This window comes from Canis lupus, chromosome 6 (genome assembly GCF_003254725.2).
Source record: "Canis lupus dingo isolate Sandy chromosome 6, ASM325472v2, whole genome shotgun sequence".
NCBI classification, from domain to species: domain Eukaryota; kingdom Metazoa; phylum Chordata; class Mammalia; order Carnivora; family Canidae; genus Canis; species Canis lupus.
Genome location: NC_064248.1, coordinates 9,484,821 through 9,507,652, shown reverse-complemented (window position 1 = coordinate 9,507,652; position 22,832 = coordinate 9,484,821). Strand labels below are relative to the sequence as shown.

At 40.8% G+C, this 22,832-nt stretch overlaps 1 protein-coding gene across 5 annotated transcripts in view; it reads left to right on the top strand.

Annotated features, from left to right (window-relative positions):
* LOC112646265 (cytochrome P450 3A12-like) overlaps positions 1-20,787 on the top strand; it is a 92,170-nt gene extending 71,383 nt beyond the window's left edge. For 4 of the 5 annotated variants that reach the window (XM_049110794.1, XM_025426104.3, XM_025426103.3 and 1 more), the window contains 5 exons: positions 464-530; positions 4,207-4,367; positions 11,905-12,131; positions 14,614-14,776; positions 15,923-18,162. In XM_049110794.1, coding sequence (XP_048966751.1) covers positions 464-530; positions 4,207-4,367; positions 11,905-12,131; positions 14,614-14,776; positions 15,923-16,018 — 714 coding nt within the window. In that variant the 3' untranslated portion in view covers positions 16,019-18,162. Of the gene's footprint in view, positions 1-463; positions 531-4,206; positions 4,368-11,904; positions 12,132-14,613; positions 14,777-15,922; positions 18,163-20,667 lie in introns of those variants that run through there. The other variant, XR_004816582.2, reaches the window with a different exon arrangement.
* The last annotated feature ends 2,045 nt before the right edge of the window (positions 20,788-22,832 follow it).

Below are 22,832 nucleotides of genomic sequence, written 5' to 3'. Positions count from 1 at the left end.
CAGAGGGTGGGTCATTAGAAGATGATGACACAGAAGCTGTCCCTGGACTCTACAAAAGTCAGGCTATTGGTCTGTGGCCATTTGTTAAGAAATGAGTCTGGGGGGCGGGGGGGAAGGACTGAAGTCAGGAACTTTCTCCTAAGTTAGCAAGCATGACAAGAGAGAGAGCATGCTACTCTTTGGCCAGGAAGCTGTGTTGAAAATCCAGAGAAGCTCAGGATCAAGGGAGCAAGAACCAAGAAACAGTGGGACACTATAGCTGGATTCCTGTCAGGGAAGCAACCTGCTCTCCAAGATTTTGCAGCTGGATGTTTTTGTTCACTAATGACTTGGGTAACACAAGCCAGACTTCTGGACTTAAAGGGGCCATATTCTCAGGAAAGAAATTAAATCCTGCATCCCTAATTTATTTCTGACTTCACAAGTGATGTTCTGTTGTTGAAAGTTCTCTTTCTGCTTGCAGCACCGAGTCGATTTTCTGCAACTGATGATTAACTCCCAGAATTCTAAAGAAATGAATACCCACAAAGGCAAGTAAGGATAGCTTAGAGGGCCAGTGATGGGAAGTCTCTGATGCAGGGGGTGGTTCTGAGGTGTGGAGGACGATTTTTAGCAGATGTAATTATACAAATCAAAGAGAGACACGTGTTCAGATACAAATGGTAATGGAAGCACGTTCCAGAAGCACACAGCCATAAGTTGGTTCAAAGCTTGAAGGGCAACCATGGACAAGGCAGTCAGTGGTTCATGGATCACCTATTTCATAACCTCTGGGGAGCTTGTTTCCTGTGTCAGTTCTCTGAGCCTATACCTGGAAGTTCACATCAACGCTTCGCCATATCAGAAGGCATATGGCCCCGGTATTGGTGACCTGGAACACTTGGTTAAAGTTGTGTTCATTGGCTTAATGTACTGTAAAGTTTTTTTTTCATTTTGTAATTAAGAAGTGACTGGTGAAAGATGCCTTTGTGACAGTGTAAATGCTGGCCACTTTCACCTACTACTTTCACCTACTCCTTCTATCATCCATGGATGCTGTTTGACTGAGACCATTATTACTAAGATGGTTCCAAAATGTTGGCTTTCTAATTCCATCATTTCTTCTATGTTGATGAGTGATCGTCCACTGTTAGGGAGCTTTTCATTCTCTCTCTATAACATTTAATTTATTTATGTCAGTATGATTTCTTATATTACTAAGTTAGTCTCCTAGCTCCTTCTTTATTTAGATCCTCAGTTGTCTCCAGTTTGTCCTCTGGAAGCCATTTCAAGTGGGTTCTTGTGTTATTTTTTGTGTCATTTTTTTCTTTCTTTTTCTGTTTTTATGTTTTCAACAGACTTTATGTTTTGTACAATATTAGGTTCACTGCAATGGTTAGTGACACAGAGATTTCCCATATTCCCCCCCATGCCCACCTACACACAGCATCCCCCACTATCAAAATACCTCACCATTTGGTGTATTTGTTACAATGTCCCTCAATGACACATCACTACCACTCCAAATCCATATTTACATTACAGTTCACTCTTGGTGTTATACATTCCATGGAGGTTGACAAAGGTATAATGATGTTTATCCACCATTACAGTACATAGAGTATTCTGTACCTTTTCCCATATTATTTTCTGAGCATTTGCTTGCATTCTAGTGTGAGACATTCCAGGTTTCTCTGCTGTTTCCCCTGATGAGACCTGGAATCAGCCATTTCTTCAGATGCTGTGTTTCCTTTTAGTGAGCAATGATATTTAGAAACCAAAATCTGGGATCAAGGAGAGATCACTACTATAAAGCTTCTTTGCTTTTATTTCCTCTCCGTGGGCCGAGTTAAGAAATTCAAATACATTTACACAAGACTGATGAACATAAACATTTGTATGTCTACTCATCCAGTGATGTAATTATGGTCTCTGTGTCTGAAAGAAAAAAAAAGAGCCTTGGTTTATAGTTTGTTCCTATGACAGAAACAGTCCCATCATGGTTAAGTTCAGGCTATCTATGGTTTCACAACCATCTCCCAAAATTCTTGAATATTTAACAATTTATTCTAGGGACTACAGATGGGCTTACTCCATCACACCGCTAAAATATATGTATACCTATATATACATTTCTTTCTTTCTTTCTTCTTTCTTCTTTCTTTCTTTCTTTCTTTCTTTCTTTCTAGCTAGCTCTTCTATTTTCTAGGTTGAAGAAAATATTCTCTATATGTCCAGTTCAATACAGAACCACTACACACATATGGTTAATTGAACACTTGACATGTGGTTAGTGTCACTGAAGAACTAAATCTTATATTGGTTTAAATTTAAGTGACATTTAAATATAAATAGGCACATCTGGAGAGTGACTACCATACTGGACAGCAGAGTTGTGAAATTTGATTTTATCATGGGCTTCATAGCAATTGGGGGAAAGAATTTGATAGTTGAATTTATCCACACCAGATTCACAGAAAGTATGACCAAGAAATCAGAATTCTGTAGACTTTTCTTACACTCACTTTGTATTATTTTTAGTTTTGAATTTTATGTCTGTGGCAAGTACCATGTTAATTTCAGTCAAATAGATTAGAGCATGACTGTGCCTAGTTTCTACTACAAGAAAATCAAAAAGGAGGCCAATATATATTCAGGGTGCATCCATTTGATGAGGAAGGTGACATTCAAGCCATGATTAAATAAACATTTCTAATTCCACTCAGTGGATTCTGTTTGTGTATAATTCATGCTGGTCAATGTCTTTTTATTGATCATTGTTTCTTTTGCTGTTTCAATGCAGTTGATTAGACTAACGTCATTCACCACTCTTCTAGCATTTTGTCTCTGTCACAGTTTTATATGTATCTGAGATCATCCATGTAAAGAATATACCCCGGGTCTTCACTTAACCGAAACCTCTCAAAGGTATAATCCATGCTTCTCAAGCTTGGTTGTGCACTCAAGTCACCACATCTCCTGAAAGCTCAGATTTTGATTTCATAGATCTAGGGTGAGGTTTGAGATTCTGCATTTCTAATAAGATCCCAGGTGCTGCAGATGCTGCTGGTCCATGGACTACACTTTGAGTAACAAGACTTTATCTGTAGCCCAACCTTGTCCAGTTAAGTTCCCACGGATATGTTTACATAAAAGATAATTCAATTTTCCTGACAGTTAAGCCTTAGCATTAGAAACTGTTTAAAAAATTTAAGCTGATATTTCCCACTCACTATTTCTCCCTTCCCCTTCATTCTCTTTCACTATTTTTTATATTCCCCAAATGAATGAGACCATATAATGTTTGTCCTTCTCCGATTGACTTATTTCACTCAGCATAATACCTTCCAGTTCCAGTGAAAGGGAATAAAGGGGAAAGGAGAAAAAATGTGGGAAATATCAGAAAGGGAGACAGAACATAAGAGACTCCTAACTCTGGGAAATGAACTAGGGGTGGTGGAAGGGGAGGTGGGCGGGGGGTGGAGGTGACTGGGTGACGGGCACTGAGGGAGGCACTTGATGGGATGAGCACAGGGTGTTATTCTATATGTTGGCAAATTGAACACCAATAAAAATAAATTTATTAAAATATTTAAGTTGGATGAATTTATATTTTTCCTTGGGGAGGGTACTAGTCCATGTTTCTTAGGGCAGAAGTACTTTTATGATTCTCCGAAGGACTTATTGATAACTCTGTGTATATTAGACAGAAAAACCGTCCGTTGGGGCAGCCCGGGTGGCTCAGCGGTTTAGCGCCACCTTCGGTCCAGGGCGAGATCCTGGAGTCCTGGGATTGAGTTCCATGTCAGGCTCACTGCATGGAGCCTGCCTGTGTCTCTGCCTGTGTCTCTGTCTCTGTCTCTGTCTCTCTCTCATAAATAAATAAATAAATAAATAAATAAATAAATAAATAAATAAATAAAATCTTTTAAAAAATACCATCCCTTGAGATTACCTCCCTTGTTGGTGGTGTGTATGTGTGTGGCATAAGCAGTAACAGGTGTCCAAGAAGAGTAGAGACTATAGGAATAATCACATCAAGACAACTTGTGCCTCTTTCCGGCTCTGTAAGATAAACATCAGAGTAAAACTGCTCCCAGTTTGATTCTGAATTGCTTTTACATTTCTCACCAGGGATTTGGGAGTTTCAAATGGATTTGTCATCATTGAAGCTGCCATGTTTTACATTCACCTGCTCTAGCTAAAATGCCTTTTCTCTCCTTTTAGCTCTGTCTGATCTGGAGCTTGTTGCTCAATCTATTATCTTTGTTGTTGCTGGCTATGAGACCACTAGTACTTCTCTCTGCCTCCTTATGTATGAATTGGCCACTCACCCTGATGTCCAGCAGAAACTGCAGAAGGAGATTGATGCGACTTTCCCCAATAAGGTGAGTGGGTCATACCTGAAGAGGGAGTCAGAATAGGCTTGGTTATGCCTCAGTAACAGATTAGCCCTCAAATCTAGTGGGGGGTTTCATAGCAAAGGTTTGTTTTTTTATTTGAAGTTCGATTTGCTAATATATAGCCTAACACCCAGTGTTCATCCCATCAAGTGCCCTCTTCAACACATCACCCAGTTACCCCATCCCCCCGCCCGCCTCCCTTTCCACTACCCCTTGTTTGTTTCCCAGAGTTAGGAGTCTCTCATGTTCTGTCTACCTCTCTAATTCTTCCAAATCTTTTCCCCTCATTTCCCTTATAGTCCCTTTCACTATTTCTTATATTCCCTGTATGAGTGAAACCATATGATGATTTTCCTTCTCTGAGTGATTTACTTCACTCAGCATAATAACCTCCAGTTCCATCCATGTCAAAGCAAATGGTAGGTATTCGTCCTTTCTAATGGCTGAATAGTATTCCACTGTAACATATATACCACATCTTCTTTATCCATTCATCTGTCAAAGTATATCCAGGCTCCTCCCACAGTTTGGCTATTGTGGACATTGCTGCTGTGAGCATTGGGGTGCAGGTATCCCGGCATTTCACTACATCTGTATCTTTGGGATAAATCCCCAGTAGTGCAATTGCCGGGTCGTAGGGTATCTCTATTTTTAACTCTTTGAGGACCCTCAACAGTGTTTTCCAAAGTGGCTGTACCACACTTTGCATTCCCACCAACAGTGCAAGAGGGTTTCCACTTCCCCACATCCTCTCCAACATTTGTTCTTTCCTGTCTTGTTATTTTTTACCATTCTCACTGGTGTGAGGTGGTATCTCATTGTGTTTTGATTTGTATTTCCCTGATGGCAACTGATGCAGAGCATTTTCTCATGTGCTTGTTGGCCATGTCTATGTCTTCTTTGGTGAATTTTCTGTTCATGTCTTTTGCCCATTTCATGATTGGATTGTTTGTTTCTTGGGTGTTGAGTTTAATAAGTTCTTTATAGATCTTGGATACTAGCCCTTTATCTGATATGCCATTGCAAATATCTTCTCCCATTCTGTAGATTGTCTTTTAGTTTTGTTGACCATTTCTTTTGCTGTGCAGAAGCTTTTTATCTTGATGAAGTCCCAATAGTTCATTTTTGCTTTTGTTTCCTTTGCCTTCATAGATGTATCTTGCAAGAAGTTACTGTGGCCAAGTCAAAAAGGGTGTTGCTCATGTTCTCCCCTAGGATTTTGATGGATTCCTGTCTCACATTTAGATCTTTCCACCATTTTGAGTTTATCTTTGTGTATGGTGTAAGAGAAATGTCTACTTTCATTCTTCTGCATGTGGCTTTCCAATTTTCCCAACACCATTTATTGAAGAGACTGTCCTTTTTCCAGTGGATATTTTTTTCTGCTTTGTTGAAGACGAGTTGACCATAGAGTTGAGGGTCCATTTCCGAGTTCTCTATTCTGTTCCATTGAACTATGTATCTGTTTTTGTGCCAGTACCACACTGTCTTGATGATCACAGCTTTTAATACATCTCAAAGTCAAGCATTGTCATGCTGCCAGCTTTGATTTTCTTTTTCAACATTCTTATGCCTATTTGAGGTCTTTTCTGGTTCCATACTAATCTTAAGATTATTTGTTCCAACTCTCTGAAGAAATTCCATGGTATTTTGAAGGGATTGCATTGAACGTGTAAATTGCTCTGGGTAGCATAGACTTTTTCACAGTATTTATTTTTCCAATCCATGAGCATGGAATTTTTTTTCATCTCTTTACATCTTCCTCAACTTCTTTCAGAGGTGTTCTGTAGTTTTTAGGGTAAGATCCTTTACCTCTTAGGTTAGGTTTATTCCTAGGTATCTTATGCTTTTGGGTGCAATTGTAAATGGAATTGATTCCTTAATTTCTCTTTCTTCAGTCTCATTGTTAGTGTATAGAAATGAAACTGATTTCTGTGCATTGATTGTATATCCTGCCACATTGCTGAACTGCTGTGTGAATTCTAGCAATCTTGGGGTGGAGTCTTTTGGGCTTTCTTTCTTTAAAAAAAAACATTTTATTTATTCATTCATGAGAGACACAGAGAGAGACAGAGACATGTTAGCAAATTGAATTTAAATTTTATTTTAGTTTATTTTAAAGATTTTATTTATTTATTCATCAGAGAGGGGGTGGGCGGCAGAGACACAGGCATAAGGAGAAGCAGGCTCCATGCAGGGAGCCCGAGGTGGGACTCGATCCCAGGTCTCCGGGATCAGGCCCTGGGCCAAAGGCGGCACTAAACCGCTGAGCCACCCTGACTGCCCTCTTTTGGGTCTTCTATATACAGTACCATGTCGTCTGAGAAGAGGGAGAGTTTGACTTCTTCTTTGCCAATATGAATGCCTTTTATTTCTTTTTGTTGTCTGATTGCTGAGGCTAAGACTTCTAGTACTATGTCGAATAGCAGTGGTGAGAGTGAACATCCCTGTCTTGTTCCTGATCTTAGGGGAAAGGCTCTCAGTTCTTCCCCATTGAGAATGATATTCACTGTGGGCTTTTCATAAATAGCTTTTATGATATTGAGGAATGTCCCCTGTATCCCTACGCTTTGAAGAGTTTTAATCAGGATGCTGTATTTTGTCAAATGCTTTCTCTGCATCTCTTGAGAGGATCATATGGTTCTTGTTTTTTCTCTTGTTGATGTGATCTATCACGTTGATTGTTTTACGAGTGTTGAACCACCCTTGCATCCTGGAGATAAATCCCACTTGGTCATGGTGAATAATCCTCTTAATGTACTATTGGGTCCCATTGGCTAGTATCTTGGTGAGTTTTTTGCATCCCTGTTCATCAGGGATATTGGTCTATATTCTGCTTTTTCGGTGGAGTCATTGGTTTTGGGATCAAGGTAATGTTGGCCATATAGAACGAGTTTGGAAGTATTCCCTCCCTTCCTCTCCTTTGAAACAGCTGTAGTAGAATAGGTATCTCTTCTTTAAATGTTTGGTAGAATTGCCCTGGGAAGCCATATGCCCCTGGATTTTTGTTTCTTGGGAGATTTTTGATGACTACTTCAATTTCCTTGCTGGTTATTAGCCTGTTCCGGTTTTCTATTTCTTCCTGTTCCAGTTTTAGTAATTTGCAGGTTTCCAGAAATGCATCCGTTTCTTCTAAATTGCCCAATTTGTTGGCATATAGCTGCTCATTATACGTTTTTAAAATCATTTGTATTTCCTTGGAATTGGTTGTGATCTCTCCTTTTTCATTCGTGATTTTATTTGAGTCTTTTTTCTTTTTAATGAGGCTGGCTAGGGGTTTATCTATCTTATTAATTATTTCAAAGTACGAACTCCTGGTTTTGTTTATCTGTTCTACAGTTCTTCTGATCTCTATTTCATTGATTTCTGCTTTAACCTTTATAATCTCTCTTCTTCTGCATGGTGTAGGCTTTATTTACTATTCTTTCTCCAATTCTCTTAGGTGCATGGTTAGCTTTGTATTTGAGTTTTTCCAATTTTTTGAGGGAAGTTTGTTCCCTCTTAGGACTGCTTTTGCTGTATCCCAAAGATTTTGAATGGTTTTATCTTCATCTTCATTAGTTTACATGAATTTTTTATAGTCAATGATGTATTTTTTTACTTTTTAAAATTTAAATTCAGGACAGCCCTGGTGGCTCCGTGGTTTAGCGCTGCCTTCAGCCCAGGGTGTGATCCTGGAGACCTGGAATCGAGTCCCACGTCAGGCTTCTGGCATGGAGCCTGTTTCTCCTTATGCCTGTGTCTCTGCCTCTCTCTCTCTCTCTCTCTCTGATGAATAAATAAATAAAATCTTTAAAATAAAATAAAATAAAATTTAAATTCAATTTGCTAACATATAGTGTAACACTCAGTGTTCATCCCATCAAGTGCCCTCCTCAGTGCCCATCATGCAGTCACCCCATCCCCCACCCACCTCCTCATCTGTTACCCTTTGTTTCCCAGAGTTAGAAGTCTCTCATCGTTTGTCTCCCTTTCTAATTTTTCCCACTCAGTTCCCTTCCTTTCCCTTATAATCCCTCTCACTATTTCTTATATTCCATGTAGCAGTGAAACCATATGATGATTGTCCTTCTCTGATTGAGTTATTTCACTCAGCATAATACCCTCCAGTTCCATCCATGTCGAAGCAAATGGTGGGTATTTGTCTCTTCTGATGGCTGAGTCATAAATGGATGAATGGATAAAGATGATGTGCTATATATATATATATATATATATATATATATATATATGATGTGTGTATATATATGATGTATATATATGATGTATATATATGTGGTATATATATACATATATATGTATATGTGTGTGTATGTGTGTGTGTGTGTATATATATATACACCAACACCATGGAATATTACTCATCCATGTATCTTTTTAATCCTTCTCTAATTTCCTGGTTGACCCATTCATCTTTTAGTAGGATGCTCTTTAACCCCAAGTGTTTGAGTGTCTTCCAAATTTCTTCTTCTGATTGAATTCTAGTTTCAAAGCATTTTGATCTGAAAATATGCAGGCAATAATCCCAATCTTTTGGTATTGATTAAGACCTGATTTGTTACCCAGTATGTGGTCTATTTTGGAGAAAGCTCCATGTGCACTCGAGAAGAATGTGTATTCAGTTGCATTAGGATGGAATGTTCTGTATATATCTGTGAAATCCATTTGGTCAAGTGTATCATTCAAGACCCTTGTTTCTTTGGTGATGTTCTTCTTAGAATATCTATCTTTTGCTGAGAGTGCTGTGTTGAAGTCTCTTACTATTTTTGTATTATTATCTATGTATCTCTTCACTTTCATTATTAATTGATTGATATACTTGGTTGCTCCCACATTAGAGGCATAAATATTCATAATTGTTAGGTTTTCTTATTGGATAGACCCTTTAAGTATGATATAGTGTCCTTCTTTATCTCTTATTAGAGTCTCTGGTAAAAACTGTAATTTATCTGATATGAGGATTGCTACCCCAGCTTTCTTTTGAGGACCATTTGAATGGTAAATGGTTCTCTGCCCCCTCATTTTCAGGCTGGAGGCATCCTTAGGTCTAAAATGAGTCTCTTGTAGACAGCAAATAGATTGGTCTTGCTTTTTTTATCCAGTCTGATATCCTGTGTCTTTTGATGGAAGTTTTTAGCCATTCACATTCAGGGTAACTATTGAAAGATATGAATTTAGTGTCATAGTAATATCTATACAGTCCCTGTTTTGTGGATTGTTTCTTTGGGCTCCATCTTCTCTTAAAGGGTGCCCCTTAATATTTCTTGCAGAGCCAGTTTGGTGGTCACATATTCTTTCAGTATTCTGGAAGCTCTTTATCTCTCTTTCTATTCTGAATGACAGCCTTGCTGGATAAAGTATTCTTGCCTGCATGTTTTTCTCATTTAGTACCCTGAATATTTCATGCCAGCCCTTTCTGGCCTGCCATGTCTCTGTGGATAGATGTGCTGTTAATATGATATTTCTCCCCATATAAGTTAAGAATCTCTTGTCTCTTGCTACTTAGGATTTTATCTCTTTTATCTCTTTATCTTTAAAATTTTCAAGTTTCACTATTTTGTGTCAGGGTGTTGATCGGTTTTTGTGGATCTTAGAGGGTCCTCTCTATCTCTTGGATCTAAATGCCTGTTTCCTTCCCCAGATTTGGGAAGTTCTCACCTATAATATGTTCAAATATACTTTGTGGTCCTCTTTCTCTCAGCCTCTTCTGGAATTCCAATAAGACGAATACTCTTCCTTCTCAAACTATCATTTATTTCCCAAAGCCTTTACTCATAAGTTCTTGACTGTGTTTCTCTTTTCCTCAGCTTCCTTCCTTTCCATCTACTTGTCTTCTATGTCACTCACTTTCACTAATCCTAGCCATTAGAGCATCCTGTTTAGAATGCATGTCAGTTAAAGTATTTTTAATTTTGACCTGATTCTATCTTAATTCTGCAGTAATAGAATCTCTAGAGTCCTTTGTGATTTTTTCCAAAGCCACCAGGAATTTTGTAATTGGACTTCTGAATTATATCTCTGACATGTTACTTAAATACATATGTACTAGATATATGGCAGAGAATATTTCTTCCAGTTCCTTCTTTTGTGGTGAATTCTTCCTTCTAGTCATTTTGTCCAGTGCAGAGTGGCTTGATAGAAGTGATCGATTTTCTCTCTGTAGCATTTCAGCTGTTCTCTCTTTATATCTCAGGTTGGATTCATAGGTGTTCAGGTTTTTTTGAAAGTTATCGGGGTAAGTTTGGGGGACCAGATGAATCAAGGACTCTCACTCTTCCACCATCTTGTCTCCTCTCCCAAGGTTCTGCTTTCTTACATCTGCATTATCTGCAACTTGGGGACTTCATGTTGACTGGGTAACAAGTGCTAGAGTGTTGCTCACTTGCTTTTTAAGTGTTTGGCATGAACACATACATCTCCTCAGTTCACAGCTCATTTGCAAGTGATTTCCCCTAGGTTCACATGGGCTGGGAAATATGGTGGTCTACATGGGTATTGGGTGAACAGAGTGTTCTGAAACACACCCTATGAAGTATCAGGTTTTTTTTTAAGTATCAGTTCTAATTATCTTCATATAACAAGTCAGGAAACTGGGCTACAGAGAGACGACATAACATTCTTAAACTATCATATAACTAATGGTGAAGAAGCCAAGGTAGGAGACAGGTTGCCTGGATCCTGATCTACCTCTAACTTCTGCAATGTTGGCTCTTAAATATAACACCAAGTGATAGAGACATATTGCATACACTGTTTTCAGATCCCTGCCCAATCTGGAGTTCCCTACTTATGAAGGGAACCAGCTTCTGAGGCTGGAGGGGCTTATTTGGCAAACAGTGAAACCCTAAGGCAACAACTAGGAGACTTTTCCAACCACATAGGGTGGGGCTGAGAATAGGATTCTGATCCCCTTAACAGTGTTCCATTAGAACTGAAATTGTGTTCCTACAATTGGTAGCATCCAACCCTACCATTTTATGCCCTGTTTGGGTTGAAAGGAAACTGTGGCGCCCTGAAATATTTCTATTTTTGTATAAGATAATATTTATCTTCAAATATTGTATAGATAATTGAAGGGCTAGGAAGCAAGATATTTCAACTAAAAGAGTTTATGTGGATATAGGATATTTTCTGTTGTACATTCTCCTTCCTTGGTACAGATGTAAGTAAGGCCCCTCTTTTGAAAGGAAGGTGACTTCAGCATATTTCACTTAGAATAAGGGTCATGGTATATTAGTCACTTTATTCATATGAGGAAGAAACACCACTACCTAGTAGTGGGAAGGATTTCAGGCCGTTTATGGGATTGTCCCAGGTGTCTCCCCTAATTGTTACTATTGTACACGTGTCAGTGGGCCACTGAGCGGATCAAAGGACATGGTAGACAGTCAAATGATTATAAATGCCCTTTATCAAAACAAATGTTTCTTAGAGGTTTCTTTCTAACAGGTCAGCAGTAATGCTGATAAGGTGAAATTTATCCCCCAAATCAATTTATCTACATCTGTTTCTTTCCTTCCAGGCAGCACCTACTTATGATACTCTTGTACAGATGGAGTATCTTGACATGGTGTTGAATGAAAGTCTCAGATTATACCCAATCACTGGTAGACTTGTAAGGGTCTGTAAGAAAGATGTGGAAATCAGTGGTGTGTTCATTCCTAAAGGGACAGTGGTGATGGTGCCAACCTTTACTCTTCACCAAGACCCGGATATCTGGCCAGAGCCTGAGAAGTTCCAACCTGAAAGGTACAGGGAATCCTGGAAAGGGGAACCCACCTTCATATTGGAGGATATTTTGAAATGTTCTTAGTATAGATGACAATCGTGTGGTTGTACAATGATTTATTTGTACATCTTTTTTTCTTATAAGTATTTTTCTTGTTATGAAATGATGATTGTTGTCAAAATTTTATAAACTGTACACCCTAAAAGAGAATATTAAAGTCAATGTCAGTCCCAATACATCAAGATTATGAATAATGATACATATGTCCTTTGTGGACATTTAGAGAAATGCATAGAGGTGCATATATTGATTATTAAAAATTAAGATGGCATTATATTTTTTGAATGACTTACTTTTTATTTTTTTATTTTTTAAATTTTTATTTATTTATGATAGTCACAGAGAGAGAGAGAGGTAGAGACACAGGCAGAGGGAGAAGCAGGCTCCATGCACCGGGAGCCCGACGTGGGATTCAATCTCGGGTCTCCAGGATCGCGCCCTGGGCCAAAGGCAGGCGCCAAACTGCTGCGCCACCCAGGGATCCCAAATGACTTGCTTTTTAAAAGATTTTATTTATTTATTCATGAGAGACACAAAGAGAGAGACGGAGACACAGGCAGAGGGAGAAGCAGGCTCCATGAAGGGAGCCGGGTGGGGAACTTGATCTCGGGATCACACCTCGGGCCAAAGGCAGATGCCCAACTGCTGAGCCATCCAGGTGTCTCTTGAATTACTTAATGTAACATTAAACTATAACAACATCTATATTTGGTTTGTGATCATATGCATGTAATTTTCTTAACTACAACCTTATTGAAGGAAATAGGTCTTTTTCTTTTCCTTTAATTTTTTTAGTCCTCTTTACTATGAATTCACCTCCCATGTCCCCACATTCCATGTTTGCAAACCTTGGCCACCATTCTGCTAGCCTAAATGGGAGAGCAGAGTCTGTGGCTCTGAGAGTTTACATCCCTAGCAGGAGAAGCAGCCTCATGAGGACAGAGAGGCACACAGGTCCTATGCTGTCTGTGGCTGCAATCCTGTGCAGCTCCCATGTTTGTTTGTTGTGGTTCGTCCAAAGCAAAGTCATCTGAAAAATCTGCTCTCTAGCTGTCTGAGGAGCCTTCTTGAAGGGGTCTTGAGCTTCCTCTTCTGGGAATTCAGAGCAGAGTCTGGCTTTGGGCACAACTTAAATTCTGCAAAAGTTGGTACTTTCCTGTTTATTATATTGGTGAGGAAATTTTGGAGTGAACTTTTTAGGGATCTAGACTTTTAGCTCCTGACTCTAAGCTCCCTGATGGCAGAGGCATTGTCCTGTTGCATGGTGTCCCTAGTGCTACCATCACATCTACATGTAATACTTCCTAAAAGAAGTCAGAATTGACCAATTGAGCTGTTTCTTGGATCAGAAGCCCTGGTGGTTCCCATTCCTGGTCACTCAGCAGTCCCCATTCCTGCCACTTCTCAAACAGAAACCAGAAGACCACTCCTGGTGCTTCTCTCTGATTCATTCAATCATGAGAGGAAGTGCTTACTTATATGTATTAGGGACTATGCCAGGCAGTGGAAGATTCACGTATTAAAAATGGCTGTTATGGAGAATTTTTGACACATACAAAGGGATATTCTAGAAAAACACGTCTAAGAAACACTTTTAATGCATATGTGCCCATCACCTGCCCAACAACCACTAACCATGTCAGCTGCCCCATCCACAAACCTTCGCAATTCCTTGTCTGATTCCCATATTACATTAAGGCTCATCATCTATAAACACACTCCAGTATGTTCCTCATAATATATGGAGTTTAAAAAAAAATACCTACTGAGAATGCCATTATTACCTTCACCAAACCCACATTTTTCCTTAATATAAATATTGAGGAATGAGTTTTTAATAAAATATAAGTCTAACCTTCAAGGAATTTATAGCCTCATGGAACAGATAGGCAAGATTTCAGTTATTACACTCGTTATACATAACCGTGAGTATGAGCATAGTAGAGTAGCAACATTTGCCCATGCATATCATCTAACATGCTATTATTTGGAAGAGGGGTACTGCTGGGGAAGAGGGGGAAGTGAAGGGAAAAATAACAATACAAATCATGGGTGGCATTTTTCCTGCTTCTTTTGTCCATGGATATGTGACTAACATAAGTCAGTGGGGGCAGGATCCTAACTTTCCTTCAATCAGTCATATTTTCTGCTCACCTTTCAGAGTGTGAACAACTCACCACCCTGAATGTAATCCCAGTGTTCAAGACAAATCTTGTTTTCAACAGCATTCATCTCATCTCCTAAACAGTACCGAATGCTCCCATAAGGAAGGGGTATCCAATTATCTATAGCTAAAATTGTCGCTACAGAATAAACACGGCAGGATTTCAGTAACCAGTCCATCAAAGTTTCCTATATACTCCTGGTTGAAAACTCCTAACATGTACCTCTTGTGGTTTTTATGTTTCACTAACTTGTTTCCAACTTGTATTGTGGAACCAGGTTCAGTAAGAAGAACAAGGACAGCATAAATCCTTATACATACCTGCCCTTTGGAACTGGACCCCGAAACTGCCTTGGAATGAGATTCGCAATCATGAACATGAAACTTGCCCTCATCAAAGTCCTGCAGAACTTCTCCTTCAAACCTTGTAAAGAAACACAGGTCAGAAAGAGAACTTTCTGCATAAATAGTATTTTATTGTTTTTTTTTTAACTAAGAGATATCAAATGGATGTGGGGGGGGCTCATTTATCCTTAATAATTTGTCCTATTTCCTGGAGAATCTATTTGGAGTCATTTGTGGCCTTTTAAGTGTCCTTCAGCTCCTGAGTGCATGTCTGTGTCTTATGACCACACAACCATAAGGATCATCTATCTATTCAGTGCAGTTCACAAGATATGATTATGCACAGACCTTTAACTTCAGCAATGTTTTAAATTTCTTTCAAGTCCACTGAAAGGAAGGGAACAAGCTGTGTACAGTCATGACATGCAGTGTTTACTGCGACATGACTTTTGAAGGATGCTCTTCCCCACCACAACTTACAGATGCTATCAAGACCGTGATTCTCAACCCATGGTTCTATATTGGAATCAGTGGGTTCATTAAAAATCCTGGTGTCCAGGTCATCTCAGAAATTCTAACATAATTCACACAGTGTCTGGCTTTAAAAGTACCTTCATTGATTCTCAAGTGTAAGCAAGGTTGAGATTCACTGGTTTGAAGCATTTCTGCCAGATGTGATAGACTACCATGGTCCAGGCCATCCTGGCCACTTGGCCCCACCTTCCATGAACCCCACTGACAGGAGGTTCTCCCTTTCTAACCCAAACTGCCATCATGAATGGATGTTTCCACTGGGAGAAGTGACAGGATCATTAGCAGGGAGGATGGCCATAGAATAAAATACATAATACCCACTCAGGATGACCTTCCAAACTTCAACATACACAAGTTAACTCTGTATTACTTTTCAAAATTGTGTGCCATAATGGCTAAAAATCTGTCCTAAATTTTAAAGACTCATCCTTTTTACTTAAAATCTAAATCAAAAAAGAACACAAACCAACATGAGTTTGTCTCCAGCCTGGTACAGAGTGAGTACTCAATAGATAATCTGTTGAATGTTCCATGCTCCAGTCTTGACAGCTTACCGAGTAAGATAAAGAATAAGAGATATAGGATGCTAAACCAAGAGTACTTACATATTTGTAACACATTAGTGTCCTTCATGTATCTTGCTTACTTTGCATCTGTCATTGGCAGGGCTTCATTCCTGGCTCTCATTTGCTGGTTTAACTGTTGCAGATTCCCCTGAAATTAAGTTCTCAAGGGTTAATTCGACCAGAAGAACCCATTATTCTCAACGTTGAGCCAAGAGATGGGAGTGTGCGTGGAGCCTGAATTTCCCTAAGGACTTCCCTTTTGTTCTTCGAGAAGCTATATCCCAGAACACCACAGACCTCAATTTCCTATGTGAGTAAAACCCAGAAATGAAGATGGGCTTCATTTACTGCCCATGACGGATGACTAGAGATTCTGTACACGCCTTCAGCTTTGTCTGGTGTCTGTGTGGAGCATTATATATTGTGGAGAGTAAACTAGACATGTAGATGCAGTCTATCTGGTTCACACAGACTACCCCCAGTTTGTGCCATCTACTCCCCTGAGCACTGATCAAGAATAAAATTTTCTCAACTGTTTTATCAACAAAATTTGATGGAAACAATGGTCACTGTGATAGTGACATTTATATCATGTCTTATTTTATATTACATATTAAATATCATACTGAGGATGTCAGTCAATATCCTCTTACCAAAATATTAACTTATGCCTTCATGAACATTAAGGGGGGAATCCATAGAACTGATGAGTGAGAGCCAGTGGCTGAATATTTGACCATCACAGTCATTGGGTAGTTGGGCCTTGTTCAGAACTCCAACGTGATCTCTTAAGGTAGATGAGAGTCAATCCACTATGACTTTGCTCATTGCTCAGCAAGTATATTCACAGTTTAATTCTACAGATTTTGGAGCACATGTGTTATTTTTATTACACTTAGTTGAAGTCCTTATTATTCTATCATTAGTTTTTATTTCATGTTTTCATCTCATCTGCCTTGATGTTCTAGTAGACCGGGCACATGCTTTGTCTTTGTGTTCCATACTCAGCTCCTAACTGTCCTGACACAATGAGCATTGAATAAGAGATTGTGATTGGCCAGATGATACCAAGTGAAAGGCTTTTAGCTCTTAGCCCTTCAGTTGGTATCAGAAGCTGTACAGGAGTCTTCCTATTTTTCCCTCCACTCCTGCCTCTTCTTTTCTCTTCTCCTCTCCTCTTCCTTTTTTTCCCTCCCTAGATAAGTCAGTCCTAAAGTCAATAGGTGGAGCACAGGCAGGTGAGCAGCCCCACATTGAGGGCCAGGGGCAGACAAGAGATCACAGAGACTCCCAAGTTATAGATTCAGTAGGGTGGGATGGTGTCCACATGGAGGAGCTGCCTGTCATAGGTGTGGGAGCTCAAGCTAGGTGAGAAGGGTACTCACACAGAGAGTGGCCTGTTGAGAGCCCCCAGAGTCTAAATACAGAGTAGAGAACCCAAGTAGCATGAAGGTGACATCCATGAGTGTTAAGCAATGGAGTAGGGATTAGTTACATAAAGAGGGATTGATCAGAGAAATAAAGATTTTATCTTATTATTTTATTTTTTTAGAAGCTTTAAAGCAAAAGGGTTTCAGGAGTTTCTCACTGTTGGAGAACTGTGTCACTTATTTGGAAAAGGAGAGAGCCAAATGAATCTGTGTATTCAGAGATTGGAAGTCTGTCAATATAAAGTCAGGCTTTTTGATACATAGATGATAAACTGATAGAGAGCAATTAAAATGTGTATATTTACCTTTCTGTGTGTAAAAAACACATTTTCTCTACCTCTTCTACAAACAGTTTTTAGAAACAGTGACATTGTAAGACTATAAGCACATCTTCTGCCCAGATCTTGCCTTATAAATGTCATTTTCCTGAAAAGAACTAGGACCTTTCAGAAAAAATGGCTGATTCCAGGCTGGCAGAGCACATGATGAGCCTGGAGCATGTTTTGCCTACACAGTGACGAGGACATGTCCACAGAACACAGAGCCAGCCTGAAGGGCTTCATCCACCCATCAGAAGCAATTTGGGCTCATGATAACTGACAATATGAAAGGATATGACTTGTTTAATAAAATAGGAATACAAAAATACACACAGATGTAGATAATAACAGAGGTAGATTACAGTTGATGAGGACACTCACACAGTTTCAAAGTATCACCACTCAAACACCCATGAGTAACTGAAGAAAGAGAGGCTCACAGAGCAGAGATTTGGCAGACAAGTGAAGGTCATCAGGAACAGGAGGAATTGATGGGGCATCACCTAATAGGATGGCATAAGAAGATCTCAATATCACCTCTGAGATATTCTTGCCAGGGATGCAAACCTGAAAGAAATCCTGAAAAAAATAAGACAAATCCAAATAAAGAAATATCTATGCCTAATCTGTAACTTGTGTGTAATCGTCTAAAAAGTCAGGGTCATGGAAGTAATAAAAGAGAAAAAACAAGCCCAAATTGGAGACACTTGGCCCCCAACCCTACCTCATAGCAAACCATGACTAATGACAGTTTCCACCTATCCCAGGAAGGTAAACTTTTAAGTTTCCTAATGGGCACTAGTGAGTTATCTTCAGGATAGAAACCCCAGAAATAAAGGATCCTGGCCTGAAACAACCCTTTCTTTTCCTTCTACGCACTTCTTGCCCCACCCTCCTTCCTAGAAAACCCTGCATTTTGTACACCTCCTGAGAGAATTTGTCTATTTGCCAGGTGGGATGTGCCAATTCACCAATCACTTAATAAAGCTGATTATATCTTCAACTTGTTTTGCTGGAATTTTGTTTTTTAATGAAAGCCAGAGACAAACTAAGGAAGTGTTCCAAACTGAACTAAAGTGACTATAGAGGGTGACATGTAACCTCAGCATGTGAGCAGGGTCCTTCTGCTATAAAGGATATTGTGGAGACAGTTGGGAATTGAGGGCTCTGATGGTTACATGGCAGTAATGTGTCAGCCTCCCCTTTCTGACTCTGATGGAGAATCTCTTTGTAGGAATTACAGGGGATTATGAAACATCAGGTCAGTAATTTACTCTGAGATGTGTTGGGAACATAATTCTTAAAATAGATTCTTCTGGAAGGTTGTGATTGTTTTGGGGAGTAGGTCACAAAAGCACTTTGAGCCTAATACAGCTCTCCCCAGCTCCTGCCTTAGTCTGACTTGTATTATTTGATAAAAACAAGGCAGCACCACACAGTGATGAAAGATGGGGAGCTCTAAGGCTGGTGCTCCTGGGCTTAAATCCCAGCTCAGTCCAGAACTGAGCCTAAACTAATCGCTTTGGGTAAATGAGGAAAGATGCCCGCTTTACATAGCTGGGCCTACAGGGCTTGGGCCACACTCCACTACAGATATTTATACCTGAGACCTTGAACAAATTACCTAGTACCTTACTGTTCAGTATTTAGTGCCCCAGATTCCTAAAATAGGGGCATAATGCCAGTGCCTATCTGACATGACAGTGAAACCAGATGATGTAGTGAGTTATTTAGGACACAGCACAGAGCATGCAGTGAGCACATAATCAGTGTCAGCTATGACTTTCATAGCTGTATTATCCTCAGTCCTCAGGAGGCCAGGTTGGTTTGATCTTTGGGCTCCAACCTAGTCAAGTCCATCTTCAAATCTGCCATTTGGGAAAGTATTTGCATACATCTTTCGAGAGGTTTAATTTAACTACAAGCTATTGATGTCTCAGCTGATGTTGTTCGGGAATTTTCTTAAAAAAAAAAAACGATTTTATTTATTTTTTCATGAGAGACACAGAGAGAAAGGCAGACACATAGGCAGAGGGAGAAACATGTCCCTCTGGGAGCCTGATGCGGGACTTGATCCCAGGACCTGAGGATCACATACTGAGTCAAAGGCAGACGCTCAACCATTGAGCTATCCAGGCATCCCACAGTCAGGAAATTTCTAAAGAACAATATAAACAGCCCCATTCTAGAAAAGCCTTTGTCAAGAGAGAATAATGTACATCACTGAGATGGAGTGGGACAGTTTCAACAGGGGGCGCCCTCACCCCTACACAGATCCAAAGGAAGAGATGGACTTGACCTTGCAAGGACTTGTCCTTGCTGTACTTTAGTATCCCAACTGCAGGAATAAGGGATCTCCTTGTCACCACAACTCCCCACTCCTCCCCACAAGAGCTCTGCAAATGAGAAGCTGCCACACTTCTAACTCCGGGGTTACTCCAATGAACTCCAGTTTATAACAGCCTTCCCAGCTTCCCCTTTTCTCCTGATAGAAACATAGTGTGGAGTCCACTTTTTGGCAAACAGGCTTCAGGCAATGGATTATTGGAAGGGCCCACAGTGAACCCCCGGCTGAATAGCAACACGCCCATCAGAGGATATACCTCCAAATATCCATAAGGCCCTAACTTACCCATGGGCTACTTACAAGCAGGCACAGTTACCAAAAAAGGGAAATTGCCCTAAGTCCCCATACTTCCCCAGCTTCCCTCTTTAAAACCAACCCCTACAGGCACTTGACAGGATGAGCACTGGGTGATATGCTATATGTTGGCAAGTTGAACTCCAATAAAACATAATTAATTAATTAGTTAATTAATTAAAACAACCCCCACCCACTGCCTCCTTGCAGACAGCCTCTGGTTTGCTGTCCTGCCCGCTGCTCCCTGGGGGTGTACCCAATAAACTTCTTTTGTGTCCTTTGCTCTGCTTCATGTGAATTCTTTCCTGGCTTGTGTCCCGGCTTCCACACAATCCTCACCCCACATTTGGGGGCCCCCATGCCCCCAGGACAGATACCCCGATTATATACCACCTTTGGGGGCTGCACACGGGGAGTCTGTGCACCCCCCATTTGGAGGAGGGAACCCTCACACAAGGAGCCTTTGCCAGTCTGAGACTCTCCCCGTATTCTTCAGGAATTTCTCCAGACTTTTCATCATGGACACACTCTAGTCCTCAGGGGGCTGATGACCTCTGGTGGAGGTGACTCCTCGGGTCCGAGGGGGAAGGAGCCCCAACGCCGCTGCCCAGAAAGGTGAGGGATTTCCCCTCCTGCTCTTCGGAGGGACCCTTTCTGCCTCTCCTCTCTATTTGGGATCCTTCCTCAGTCTAACTCTAGTACTTCTCACACAAGGGAAGGTGTCTGGCTGCGGATGGCTCTCAGGTGTGGTCTGAGAGCTGAGGGCCAACAGGTGAGACTGCCCGCCATCCAGGGCGAAGCACTCCTTCCCTCTGCTTTCCTGCTCTGCCTGCAGTTCTACTCCCAGAGGCCTGAGCAACTGTCCACTGGCCCCTGGCAAATCCGTGCACCTTACAAACTCAGCTGGGAGCCTTTCCTGAGGCTGGCGACTCTCAGCCACCTGGTTTCCTTGGCCTCCACCGGAGGTCCAGCTGCAGTCCTGATCTGCGGGCAAAGCTGTTCCTGGTGTGAGTGGTGAGCCTTCGCGCTCCTCTTCCCAGCGGGTCTGGCCACACTGGTGTCTGGCTCTCCTTGTTGCCAGAGGATGTCCCCAGGGACTGCTGTGGGGTTCCCGTGACCCTCTCTGTGGTCATGATGTAGTTTTGGAGTGTAGGTGAGGTTTGGCAGAGTGAGATCTGGAGCCCACAACCAAGAAAGAATTCTTGAGATGTCTTTGATGCAAAATGGTGGTTTTATTAAGGCAGGGGTACAGGACCTGTGGGCAGAAGGAGCTGCTGCCCCACGGTTGTGAGGGGTGGCTGATTATATACTTGGGAGTTGGGGGAGGTAAGGAAAAGGAAGGTTTTCAAAAGAATTTTTGTATGCTAAAGAGGACCTAAAAAATATTAGAAGCCTTGCCATTGTCAAGTTAAGATTGTCTTTCCCTTTAATAAAGCATTAAGATAGTTGGGAGTTTCCTTCTGGAAGTTAGGTTATTGATAAGAATGTTTTTTGTCTTATAAATCACTAAGACATTTTGTAAACTGAGGGAAACTCATGTGTATAGGATTATAATCTCTATAAATTAACTATTTGTTTTTTCTTCCCCTTAGATTTAGGGTAGCCAGGAGTGCCTGAGGAATGTCACACATATTCCAATGGGTGGGGGGGAGTGTTGTTTGTGGGGTGTCAGCTTGTGCTTTGTCCTCAGCTAGGCTTCTGTTCCTTCATCAATGACATGCCACCAGAAGTCGGTTGCCAGGTATAGGACTGGTCTTTTTCCAGGTCAGGCAGGTCACTCTGTGAAATGTTGACCTCAAACCAGAGTTCCATTCCCTTTTGTGATGTTCCCAGTGGGAATCGGCAACCTGTTTCTCCCACAATGGGAATCTTTGAGCTGTGTTCTTAAAGGCTGGAAGAAATCTGAGGTGTCTGGGTGGTTCAGTCAGTTGAGCATCGGACTCTTGGTTTTGGCTCAGGTCTTGATCTCAGGGTGTGAAATTGAGCCCCACATTGGGGGGATGAATGAATCTCAGCAGGGAGTCTGCTTGAGATTCTCTCCCACCGCTCCTCTCCCTCCTTCTCTCTCATATGTATATACTTTTTTTTTAAGCTGGAAGAAATCTGACCCCCAGGGACTGAAGAAAAATATCTCATCTTTTTATGACTCCTGCCCTCAGTACAAACTCCCAGATCAAGACTATGGCTTTCCACAGAACTCTCTTTTAAGATTCTGTTTTCTATAAGTCAATCGGAGAAGGACAAACATTATATGGTCTCATTCATTTGGGGAATATAAAAAATAGTGAAAGGGAATAAAGGGAAAGGGGAAAAATGAGTGGGAAATATCATAAAGGGAGACAGAACATGAGAGACTCCTAACTCTGGGAAATGAACAAGGGGTGATGGAAAGGGAGGTGGGCGGGGGGTGGGGGTGACTAGGTGACGGGCACTGAGAGAGGCACTTGATGGGATGAGCACTGGGTGTTATTCTATATGTTGGCAAGTTGAACACCAAAAAAAAAAAAAAGATTCTGTTTTCTAGCTTGATCTCCTATGCTGGAACTCCTCCCAGGGGTCACAAGTCCTATACATGCCTTGCTCAGTGTCCTAGCCCTAAACCAGGACCCTGATCTAAGAACCTCTTGCAGAACATCTTTGGTCTCTAACCAGGCTAACCAG